Genomic DNA, 13,244 nt, shown 5'->3' with positions numbered 1-13,244 from the left:
ATCTCTATTTTTATTTTCATCGTTTAAAACTTTTTTAAAGTAACGATTTATAAGCTTTTTATATATGCATTATATTTAATGTATGCAATCACAATAAAGTATTAAATATTGCAATTATTGAGTCTTTGAATAATAATAATCTATAACATTAATTAAATGTCATCAAATAAAAATATCACTCTACTGTTAATAAGACGTTAACGCATATATATATATATATATATATATATATATATATATATATATATATATAATATCTTTTTACATTATACAGAATTTATTATATATACAATACAGAAGGAGAGAGTGAAAGAGAGAAAAGGTTAACTTTAATAACATTAATAAAACAATTGTTTAGTAAAGAACAAGTTCTATCATAGAACTTTACAATACTACTATCATTACATTACTTTATTTCTACTGCAGCGTCATTGGTTACTGATACAGTAGTGGGGATACACTTAGAACTCTGCAGCGTCAGTCATTGGTTACTGATGCCGTAGTGGGGATACATTTGGAGCTCTGCGTATATAAACACGGGCCAAGTGATTAGCACGATCACTTCCTACCGAAGCGTCGTACGTGCTCGAACCACAATCTAAAGATGACCGGTCGCGGTAAAGGAGGCAAGGGATTGGGAAAAGGAGGTGCGAAGCGCCATAGGAAAGTACTGCGTGATAATATCCAGGGTATCACCAAACCAGCCATTCGTCGATTGGCTAGACGTGGTGGCGTCAAGCGAATCTCTGGCTTGATCTACGAAGAAACACGAGGCGTGTTAAAGGTCTTCCTTGAAAATGTTATTCGTGATGCAGTTACGTACACCGAGCATGCGAAAAGGAAGACTGTAACAGCCATGGATGTCGTCTACGCGCTGAAACGTCAAGGCAGAACTCTTTATGGATTTGGAGGTTAATCTGTTCTCCACCGATCAAACATCGATCAAAGAACGGCCCTTTTTAGGGCCACCATATGAATCTTACATTGAATCATCTATATCGTTACATAATACATAATTTATTTAAATTCAACAAAAGTATTGTTCTTTCCCAGGCAGCACACATTGGTTTCAAAACCGTTTCATAAACGTTTTGCCGTAACGTTTCATAACCATTTTATTGAAACTTTTATTTAGGAGAAAAATGTCCACCAAACCCAGATAGCACATGATATTCTGAGAATATTCTAAAAATGTCACGTCCTATATACGTAAGATATACTCCATATATATTATAATGTGCTCAGAATATACTCAGAATATTCCCATGTCCGTAGGAACATTGTTCTCAAGATATCCTCAGAATATCGTCAATGATATTTTTAGAATATTCTCCGAATATTTTGTGCTGTATGCAGTAACATTAATTATTAAGTATGTAAGGTTGTAATCTTCCTATAATCTTATTGCAATGTTCGGTGCTGTGAGGGTTATAATAAAGTTTTAAAACAAAGTAATATTACAGTTATAAAAGGAAATTATGTAGCCTCAATAATAATAGTGTATAACAACTGTTATATTACGTGTTACTTCTGAAATATATAATAGTTATATTCTGTGTTTGCTGGGTGGGTATATAAAAAGAATAATTTTTACCTATTTATCAATTAACATATTCTTACTATATTTACTCCTGATCTTTAACTATTTGATATATATATATATATATATATAATATATATATATATACTATATACATTTATATACATTTTGTTAATTAAAATTTCCATTTATCTCACACGGGGTTTGAACTTGCGTCGTTGAGCTCTACAGTCCTCGTTCTAGTCCACTACGCTATCGAGTATATTTAATAACCGCGTTTTAAATTATGCTCTTAATATGTTAAAGAACACTTATGTACGAACTTAAAAATTCAAAAATATACGTACAAATAAAATATTCTTAAACTTCATTTTATGTCTAATAAAATATCTATCTATAATCTAATAAAATATTTAGAAAAGAACTAAAGATTACCTCCAAATTCGTCGATAATTCTTAGAGAACCAACCAAAAACCATGCGGTATCAGGCGACAGTCAAGAAAACCGGTACCGGCAATTTCGGAAATGACGTAAAATGCGCTACTATCTGCATAAATCGAAAGTATATTCTAAGAATATATGAAGAATATACGAAACATAATATACTGTAAACGATAATATTAGTATATTGTGAGAATATACAAGAAATAATATACTATAAGAGATATTGTAGGGATGTTCTCAGTATATTATGTTCAGTACGTACATTCACAGTATGTGTATAGAATATTCGAATGATATCATGTGCTGTTAGAGTTGTTTAAATAAAACATAGCTAACTTTGCCATTTGTTAAGATATCGTGAATCCGCTTGCGCTGTCTTTTTCAGAATCGTTTCTAGTTGTTTCGTTTGTAGTTGAACTGTAAAAAATTATTAACATTTGTTTAAATAAAAAATAGCTAACTTTGCCATTTGTTAAGATATCGCGAATCCGCTTATGCTGTTTTTTTCAGAATCGTTTCTAGTTGTTTCGTTTGTAGTTGAACTGCCAAAAGTTATTAACATTTGTTTAAATAAAAAATAACTAACTTTGCCATTTGTTAAGATATCGCAAATCTGTTTGCGCTATCATTTTCAGAATCGTTTCTAGTTGTTTCGTTTGCAGTTGAACTGTAAAAAGTTATTAACATTTGTTTAAATAAAAAATAGCTAACTTTGCCATTTGTTAAGATATCGCGAATCCGCTTGCGCTGTCTTTTTCAGAATCGTTTCTAGTTGTTTGGTTTATAGTTGAACTTTCAAAAGTTATTAACATTTGTTTAAATAAAAAATTGCTAACTTTTGTTGGGATATCTCGATCCAACTACAAACGAAACGAAACAACTGCAAACGATTCTAAAGAAGACTGCGCAAGCGGATTCGAGATATCTCAAAATTTAAAAAGTTACAAAAAGCACTGAGATCCCACTAAAAGAATCTCACAAAGGTAAAAATGTACGCCAAGTACATAAAAAAATCCCACCTTGTACACAACAAAAAGTTTAAAAAACTATTTGGAAAAATCAAAACTAAATATGAAATCAATAGTTAACTAGCCAAGTACCTAGAAGTACTTAGAAGTACCTAGATGTACCTAGAAGTACTTATTTTATCTAAATATTTTAAAGTTAACAGTGCTATTTTTTATCATGGTGAAAATGTTAATAATGGACATTACACGAACATGTTGCGAGCTAAGGATACAAAATGGATTTCTCTAAATGATTTAAAAGTTGAGACATTGACATTTGTCATTGGCCTCGAAATGCTAAGGGTGCATACATATTTTTTTTAGAAAAATAATAATCTATTAATAACAGTCAATCTGTTAATAATTAATAATAAAAATAATAATCTCTAAATAATAATGTATTTTTTGAATATTGAAATTCTATGCTATCCAAATTTTAAAAATGTACAAAAAAGAGTGAGATCCCTACAAAACCCTTTTTTAAAAAAGAAAAAGTATTTACGCCAAGTACATAAAACGTGTCGGACTTTGCAAAAACAGTGTAATTCAAAAAATCTTTCTAAAAAAAGAGTATTATACAAATTTATTTATTCATTCAAAAATATACATGAAATCAATACAAGTAGCCAAGTTATCGTTGTTATTATTCGAAAGTGCACTGTTCACAAATGGATATGAAATCAATGCACTTTATCTAGTATTTCTTTAAAAATGGATTTTATCAATGCAATATCCAATAATTATATACAACAACAGATTTATGCAAAATTAATCCAACAATTATATGACACAAAAGTTTTATATCATAGTGAAGCAAAAAACTTGGCGTGCCCGGGTTGTATTACGATGCAATGCTCACCAATGTTTTACAGTATACAAATTATTTGCGTGTAGTAATGAAACGATTTACATACAATATTTGTAGAAATATAAATATATAAAAGCAACAATTAAAGAAGAAAGAGATGTTTTATATTTCCAAGGCAATTTTGAAATTATAAACATATTTACAAGAATTCAATTAATGCAACCCGGGTACGCCAAGTTTTTTGCTTCACTATGATATAAAACTTTTGTTTCATATAATTGTTGAATTAATTTTGCATAAATCTGTTGTTGTATATAATTATTGGATATTGCATTGACAAAATCCATTTTTAAAGAAATACTAGATAAAGTGCATTGATTTCATATCCATTTGTGAACAGTGCACTTTCGAATAATAACAACGATAACTTGGCTACTTGTATTGATTTCATGTATATTTTTGAATGAATAAATAAATTTGTATAATACTCTTTTTTTAGAAAGATTTTTTGAATTACACTGTTTTTGCAAAGTCCGACACGTTTTATGTACTTGGCGTAAATACTTTTTCTTTTTTTAAAAAGGGTTTTGTAGGGATAGTTATATTCTGTGTTTGCTGGGTTTTACTTTTCTTCAGTCTTAGAGAAAAAGTGTTACGTGATTGCTGCTCTGTTGCGACTTGCATAAAAGAAATATGTAAATAATTGTTTAAGTTCAACTCAGATAGCACAAAAGTACCAGAAATGTTCTAAGAACGTCCTATGAACGTTTGAACATCTTTGAACGTTCTTAGATTGTCTCTGGAACTTTTGTGTTATCTGAGAAGCTCTGTAATATACGCATTGATCGCAATATATGTATAATGCTATTTTAACATTGTTTTGAAATATTGCTGCAACATTACTGAATTAACATTGCACCAAATTGTCTTTGCAATGTTTCTGCAATATTGCATTGCAATATGCAAAGTTGTAACGTTGCAGCAATATTGCTGCAGCTTCTGTGCTGTATGGGTATCTATGCTAACATGCTTGTGACCAATTATCTTATCGTTAATTTTATGAATTGTTATTTAGTAGAATTAATATACATGACATATACATGAAAAATTACCTTTAACAAATTTATTCTGGGATATCTGTCAAAACTTATGAGACATTCTAAAGCAGAATTATAAATTGTGGACAAGTTATTTTTATTCAAAATGGCTCCACCGTCATCGAGACAGATATAAAGACACTGTTCGTCATTCGAGTTTGTTACATTACTGCAATAAAATAATAAAAAAGTATATACACGTCAAAAATGGAAATGTAGAAAAGGTATGAGTAATCGAAATTATAATTAGGTTAACCATTTTGGGTTCCATCTTAATAACCATTTAGTGGTCAGGCCCGGAATAACACGATCAGATATAAGATCACAATATATACCAAGTCTTCTTGCAACGCTCTGAAATATGACTATCAGCGGTACACTGTGGTTGTTAAACTCCTGTCATAATTTAAGAAACAAAAATATTAACATTTATAAGAAATAATAAATATATGAAGCTATAGATATAACATAAGCTGATCATAATGTATTATATTATAAACTATAACTTACGAACTTAATCATAAATAGGTATTGTCGAAAGAGATCTGATTTCAAAGAATGTACAACTGCGTCAAAGGTTGGTTTATGCAAGAGTATATTGAAAAGAATATCTATAATCTGTCTTCCCTCGCTGTTGTTCCATTGATTTTCATAGATTATTATTGTATTTCCACCTCGAGAACTGTTCGCGAGATGCCGAGAATATTGGATGCTTGGGCTTCTCAACTATAAGGCGCTTTGTCACCTGTTGTGCGATATTATCCAGATCCATATCTATATGCGAGCAAGAGACATTTTTCTCCGGATGAAACCATTGTATGATAAAAGTTATCACCTCTTCCAATAGCTGGTATTTGGGAGGACGATTTATAAATTTCTGCCATACGTTTTCTAGATGATGATGCCTTAAATATGGTAGAAGGATTCTTCCGTAATAAATATTTGTCAGGTCATCCTTATATCCACTAAAAATTAATACTTTGTATACTAACTATATTATTAATGTTTCATCTCTTTACTACATACCCAGTAAACAAAATATGTGCAATCTGCCAGCAGATTGGCAACAGATTACTGCAGAAGGTGATAGCAAATTGGCATCCGTTGTGTCCGCATTAGGATAGTGATCTGACAGCAGATTGGCGGCAGAAACCGAGCAGGATCTGTTAACATTTGACGACAGATTGACAGCAGAAACCGAACAGAATTTGTAGCTTTTGGCCATTCATATTTGCGATATATTAAAGCACGTGTTTACTTTTAACACACTATAAATTGGCATTTTATATTACCATGTGTTAAAAGAACGCATTTGTTTGTTTGTTAAATTAAAGTACATTTGGCTTGATGTGTCTTTCTAACAGTTCGTTGCATAATCTCTCTCTTATTGTTAATTTATTCTAATCTGAAGTCCGAATTTTGCTTTCGAACTTCAGATTGCTTGTGGCGTGCGGTGAACTACATGGACGTTGTCCATTGGGAGCCTTTGTGTCGCAAGTGCAAAAATTTTCAGAAAAATTAATATTATGCCAAGGCGCGTATATTAACTTATATAACTGTTAGGTTAAATCTTAACATCGAGTAAGAACTCGACGTGTGCACCGCATAGCGGTGCGGAGCGAAAACACATATTCATAGCCGTGTAAATTTGAATACTGTCAAAAGCTGCAGATCCTGTTCGGTTTCTGCTGCCAATCTGCTGTTAGATTCCGTGCGCGCAGATCTTGCTCGGTTTCTGCTGCCAATCTGCCGTTAGATTCCGCGTGCGCAAATCTTACTCGGTTTCTGTCGACAATCTGACTTCAAGCCATGTTTGCAGATTCTGCTCGGTTTCTGCCGCCAATCTGTTCTTAGAGATTTTGTGAGCAAGCTCTGTTACATTTCTGGCACCAATTTGTCGAATTAATCGTTAATAACAACTTCTGTATCAAATTTGTTGTCTTTTGGCTGGCAATAGTTGATGGCAGATAGTTAGCATCATCTGCTTTCGGCAGACTTGGTTATCTGGGTAGGTTATTGTATAACTGCCTAATTAGTTGTAAAACTTGTTAATAAATATTCATTATTTATTAAATCTTACCTTTCCACCGTTTATTTAAACTTGTTAATTCATCCATAACTATGACGCTTTCTCCGACTTGAAAAATGTGTAATGTTGACACATCACGTCATTTTCAAAGGCATCACATACGTGGCGTTGACTTTATATCATATATGTAGTAATACATTATTACTCGAGGCGTTTGCGTTAATCACACGAACGCTTCTTGCAAATAAATGCGTTACTGCTCATATGCCTCGTATGAGCAATTGGAGAGACGAGACAATATATTGGTTCCGCCTCACGGGAATAGGCGTTGGAGGGGCCTATTCTATTTATAAAATATTACTATTTTATATGTCACGAAAGGATATATACATTGATCCATATTCAGAACGTGCTTCTAAAGATGTTAGCGCGCTTTTTTGTCGTTCTATCCTTGTTTTATGTCTACTGAATGATAAAGATAGAATGACAAAAAGGCGCGCTAATATCTTTAGAAGCACGTCCTGAATATGGACTATTATTATTTTATATAACATATATAATAAACGTTTATACATCCATACCTACCTACCTATACATACATACATATACATATACGCGCGCGCGCGCGTGTGTATATGTATGTATGTATGTATGTATATGTATTTTATGTAAAGTACTTTACATATATAAAATACTATATAAACTATTGGGTCATTAAGTATGAAACTTTACAAATGTAAAAGCGCCATCTTTAACATTTGTTATCTCAAATTTGGCGCCAGACGTTAGTATCAGGTTAGGTTAGTGTGATAGATGTATGTTCGCTCTTCAAATGTCATATTTGTTTGTTCAAATATCTTCATTAGTTTTATTGGTGGATTCTTTTTTATAGAACTATGGAAAAGTCCAAAATTCGTGTGATTTATGAATATGAGTTCCGCCGTGGAACCACAGGGTCGGAGACGGCTCGTAATATCAACGCTGTATTTGGTGAAGGTTCAACTACTAAAGCAACGGTGGGCAATTGGTTCAAAAACTTCAGAAATGGAGATTTCAGCCTCGCTAATGAGCCACGTGGAAGACCAAAGACGAAGGTGGATAATGATCACTTGAGAGCCGTAGTAGAGTCCGATCCATCTCAAAGTACACGTGAATTGGCATCGATATTCAATGTTTCCATACCTACCATATTGGTTCATTTAGCTGCAATTGGTAAAATAAAGAAGTTGGACAAATGGGTCCCGCACGAATCGACTGATGCGCAGCAGGCGCAACGTCTAGAGGCTTCCCTTTCTTTGCTTTCCCGTCACAAAAATGAATCTTTTTTGAATCGAATTGTGACCTGCGATGAAAAGTGGATACTCTACGACAATCGTAAACGCTCACATCAGTGGTTGAACGCTGATGAACCACCGAGACATCACGCGAAACCCAACATTACACAGAAGAAGCTTATGGTGACTGTTTGGTGGTCCAGGTCAGGTGTTATCTACTACAACTTTATGAAACCTGGTACATCGATAACGGCTGAAGTATATTGCAAGCAACTGGACGAAATGATGCAACAACTTGCTATTAAACAACCGAAATTGGTCAATCGATCAATGCCAATCATGTTGCATGATAATGCTCGACCGCACACTGCACGACTGACCGTGGCAAAGCTACAGGAGTTGGAATTGGAAACTCTCCGTCATCCACCATATTCATCAGATCTATCACCTACCGACTATCACTTCTTTCGGAATTTGGACAACTTCTTGGTGGGAAAATTCTTCAATTCTCAACAGGCAGTCGAAACAGCCCTCCGCGACTTCATCGATTCCCGTACTCCTGGCTTCTATAGTAGAGGCATAGACCAACTACCACTAAAATGGCAGAAGTGTGTAGATAACATGGGCGCATACTTCGATTGAAAATAAATCATGTCCATGTGCCAAAAAATGCAAAAGTTTATGTTCTATTTGTAAAGTTTCATACTTAATGACCCAATATGTCACTCAAGTCCTTGCTTCGCGTGGACAGCTGAAAATTCGTGCAAAATTATTAAACTTCTTTTGTTAATAACTTTTTAGTAAACAACGAGCGACGGCTAAAACCTCTTCAAGGTCACTCAGGAGGGTGACCTTGACAACATATGTCAAGGTCAAGGTCATCGGAGGTTGGTCCGTTAAAGTACATAATTACCCTAAAATGTTATTTAAATGTTATATAAATGGAATATATATTATTTATTCTTTCTTCCTCTCTCTACAACTACAGGTGCATGTTTAATTTATTTTCCTAAACGTTATGTACAAGTTCGTACTTTCCTCTTATTTGTTATTCGTTCAAAAATGTACCACACTTCATCGTAGAAATGGACTTACGATACAAGTTGTGCCCTGCCGTGATCACCGTTCCTATATATATTTTGTATTATATTTTGCATGCGAGAAACGAAGCCATCTACCGGACAACTCGACATCTGAATGTTAAAAATGATATATAACATAGACATAATATGCAAAATTTACAGTTATATAATATCGCATATTTCAGTTATATTACTGTTATATTATTATAACCAATGTATAACAGAGCAATATAACAGTTTTATAACGCAGTTCTATTGCAGTTACAAAGTAAATTATGCAACCTCAACATTAATAACATATAACAGTTGTTATATTACGTGTTACTTCTGTGTTATATATAATAGTTATACTTTGTGTTTGCTGCAAATATATAATTTTGAGAATTTTTCATCATTTTCAAATCATTTTCACATTACTATAAATTTGCAGGGCCAGCGTAAAATCGATCATTTTTTCGTCACTGAGCAGCGTATGTGATGATATCATGATAAATCAAATTTTCGTCACATGGAAAATCATGGCTATTTCGAATCAAAATAAAGTCATTTTGACTCTTTCTTGACTTCAGTGTGTTCCTTGGGTAGGAGTATCGATATGTCTTGAGATAAGCGTAATTGTCACATATTTGTCAAATAATATATCTGCAGATAAAAATATTTCCACAATAAGTAAATTTCGTGTTTCCACATATGTGCAGAATGAATCTAGTGTTACGTGCTATGCAAGAAGACAGATCGATGTATCACGAAAGGCGATAAGGGTTATAGATTACCAATATACGGTATGTCCGCGCATACCTATTGTGTGTGTGATACATAAAGATTACACATATGCATAAAACAAGAAACTATAAGTATAATATTCTGCGTATAATTATATGTTACTTTACATCACGACGACATTCCGAGAAAGATCTTCTTGTGCAAGATAATGGGAGAGGCAAAAGAAAACTGTTTAAAAGTAATGTACAAAGATATAGATCCTAGTCGTGATTCTGCATCATATTTACCCAGCTGGCGAACGTTTGGGACGATAGACTTACGTCTAATAGAATTTCCTTAGTACCTTATCTCATTAAAAATGGTTGTTATTTAGTCATGAAGACAGTACAAGAGTACTTGTATTCCAATTTGCCTCCTTTGAAGAGATTATCTTTTTTGCGGATGTGTCGTATGTGAAAGTAATTAAGTTTTTATAAGTAATTAATTATAATATTCTTATAATAAAAATTATAAGATAAGTATTTATTATCGGTAATTATTTTGTACATTCTAGTGTGACTTAAGAGAAGAATGTATAAAATACACACCCAAACCAAAGAAGAGGAAGGCTGAAATGAAATTCGCAGTTGGAATGATAGTGACATGTATTTGTACCGACAAAACTCATTCAGAAGTAAAATGCCATAAAATGCCACACGTGATAATAGGATGGTCAGTGGATGATGATTTGATAAGGAGATGGAACTATTTGAACTGTTTAGCCGAGGTACAAAGTGCATGGTACCTAGCTATTCCCGCAAGCCAGAATCTATTTCCATTCAAGCGGGCATGTTATATTCAAGAAGGTATAAACAAAGTGTTTTAAATACATTGTGTTATTCTGAATTATATATATTTACTATACACATATATAATTACTATATTACTACAATAGGATCCTCCCGCGATAAATGGTCGAACTTAAAATATGATTTTCGTAAACTTAAAATTATAATGAGGACTTCAAAACAAAACATTTTCCTCTGGAAGTATGCTCGCAAGCGCTTTGTTCAAGATATATTGACTTTTTAAGCTACAGAAGTATAGGATTGAATATAATCGAAATATCACTTTTTTTGGTTTATAGGTCATTGACAGACATTGTATATTCCCATACAGCACATAAGCTTCAAGTTTTATTGCAGGAATGTTGCAACATTACAAGTTGCAATGTAATTTTGCAGAGATATTACAGAGATATACAATTGCAATATTGCACCGAAATGATCCTGCAAAGTTGTATGCGTTTTCGCTCCGCACCACTAGGTGGTGCATATGTCGAGTTCTTACTCGACGTTAAGATTTAGCTTCACAGTTATACAAGTACGTGCCTTGGCATGATAATAATTTTTCTGAGAATTTTTGCACTTGCGGCAGAGGTTCCCATGGACAACGTACACGCACGCCGCAAGGATCTGAAGTCATTAAATTTGCCCATTTAATCATAATTAAGTATTAGCTAAAAAACAGATTACTTTAATTATAAAGTAATAATTTTGACATAATCTAGGTTTCTCTTCTTTCTTGTTTTACAGTAATCAAAACCGTGTTGAAAATATTCTGGATTGCTGGAAGACTTTTCACGCGACTAAACATGATTCATTAATAAAACATCTTTTCTTTGATGGAGAATATCTTGTCTGATAAATATAGCCTTCTTTGTTCACAAAATGTTTTGTAATATTAATTGGATCAATATAAATTACTCTCTTTTACTATACTATTATATTTTTTGCAATGTTTCTGGGAGCACACATTTCAATGTTGCTGCAATGTTTCATTGCAATGTTTCCTAGGGCGGACATTTCAACGTTACTGCAATGTTGCAGCACATTGCAGAGACATTTCGCAACTGCCATGCAATATTGCAATCTTTCAATGTAAGATTTCTGTAACGTTTCTGCAATCTTCCGGTGCTCTATGGGTTTATATAGATTTTGTAACGGAAATATTAATGCTGCTCACTGTGAATACACCACGCGATTTCCAAACAGAAGATTACCAAATAGGATACTGTTATCTTTAAGGGGATGCTGGAGTGGCTAGTGAAACAGTGTTGCCATTTGCATAAAATTTAAACTCAAAATGCTTTTTATAAAAATTTGGCAAGTTGTACGCACAAAATTGCACCCAAGCAGTCTCGGAATAAACTAAAGGAATATAATAAAGCTTTTAAAAGTGCCTTTAGAAGCTTTATTATATTCCTTTAGTTTAATTCCGAGACTGCTGGGGTGCAATTTTGTGCGTACAACTTGCCAAATTTTTATAAAAAGCATTTTATTGTGCAAATGGTAGCACCATCGCGAAGAAATTCCCTGGTCACTCCAGCATCCCCTTAACATTCCACCGATTAAGGGAAACTGAGTCATTTAATATGGTGCCACGAGCTGATGAAGTTTTTGAACCACTGCAAAATAAAAGAATAATTGCTATCATATTACAGCATTGCAACCAAAACCCATCAACAAATATCCGGAAATCTGTTTCTGAGTTAGGAATGTCATTCACAATTCTATGAAAAATACTCTCAGTCGATGGAAGTTGTCTATCTTCAACGTATTCAGCATTTTATTACCAGTTGATATACCACGCAGAAAACATCTTCCACTTGGGTTTTAAATCAAAGAAAGAATAATAAATATGATCCACAATTTTTACAAAACATTTTGTGAACAAAGAAGGCTATATTTATCAGACAAGATATTCTCCATCAAAGAAAAGATGTTTTATTAATGAATCATGTTTAGTCGCGTGAAAAGTCTTCCAGCAATCCAGAATATTTTCAACACGGTTTTGATTACTGTAAAGCAAGAAAGAAGAGAAACCTAGATTATGTCAAAATTATTTACTAATAAATCTTATATCCTAATAACTTTAGAAGTTAATATCTCGTGAACGAAGCATTTGCGAACATACTTCCAAAGGAATTTTTTGTTTTGTTTTGAGTTCTAAATTCATATTTCAAGTTGGGCCACTTAACCTGGGAGCACTTTTTATAATAACATGAGTGTATATTTTTTATTTCAGACAAGTTAGAGAAGCTAAATACGCCGACACCTTTTAATAGTAGCGACCTCGGTGAATATTTTTCTGAATTTAAAGGCACTTATTACATGCCAAATAAGATGCTAGCAACTGAGTATCCAGACGATGTATTATATTTAGTTAACAACTTGTAACTTTTTTTTATTGGTATGCGG

General features: G+C 33.1%; 1 protein-coding gene and 2 long non-coding RNA genes across 3 annotated transcripts; all 3 read left to right on the top strand.

Moving 5' to 3' along the window:
* The first annotated feature begins 571 nt into the window (after window positions 1-571).
* Window positions 572-959, top strand: LOC105279081 (histone H4). Its single transcript, XM_011338627.3, has one exon. It carries the CDS (start codon window positions 605-607, stop codon window positions 914-916), a length of 312 nt encoding a protein of 103 aa, XP_011336929.1. The 5' UTR covers window positions 572-604; the 3' UTR covers window positions 917-959.
* Window positions 960-5,201: 4,242 nt separating this feature from the next.
* On the top strand, window positions 5,202-5,615 carry LOC113563608. The gene is made up of 3 exons (XR_003407537.1): window positions 5,202-5,271; window positions 5,426-5,474; window positions 5,578-5,615. It is a non-coding gene; the product is annotated as an uncharacterized LOC113563608 (long non-coding RNA).
* Window positions 5,616-9,670: 4,055 nt separating this feature from the next.
* Window positions 9,671-10,123, top strand: LOC113563609. The gene is made up of 2 exons (XR_003407538.1): window positions 9,671-9,893; window positions 9,981-10,123. It is a non-coding gene; the product is annotated as an uncharacterized LOC113563609 (long non-coding RNA).
* The last annotated feature ends 3,121 nt before the right edge of the window (window positions 10,124-13,244 follow it).

This window comes from Ooceraea biroi, chromosome 2, assembly GCF_003672135.1.
Source record: "Ooceraea biroi isolate clonal line C1 chromosome 2, Obir_v5.4, whole genome shotgun sequence".
Lineage (NCBI taxonomy): Eukaryota > Metazoa > Arthropoda > Insecta > Hymenoptera > Formicidae > Ooceraea > Ooceraea biroi.
The sequence above is the reverse complement of the archived record's forward strand: the minus strand, read 5'-3'. Positions and strand labels throughout refer to the sequence as shown.

Excerpts from the sequence above, each read along its gene's own strand:
- LOC105279081 (XM_011338627.3), top strand. The coding sequence starts at position 605 with ATGACCGGTCGCGGTAAAGGAGGCAAGGGATTGGGAAAAGGAGGTGCG.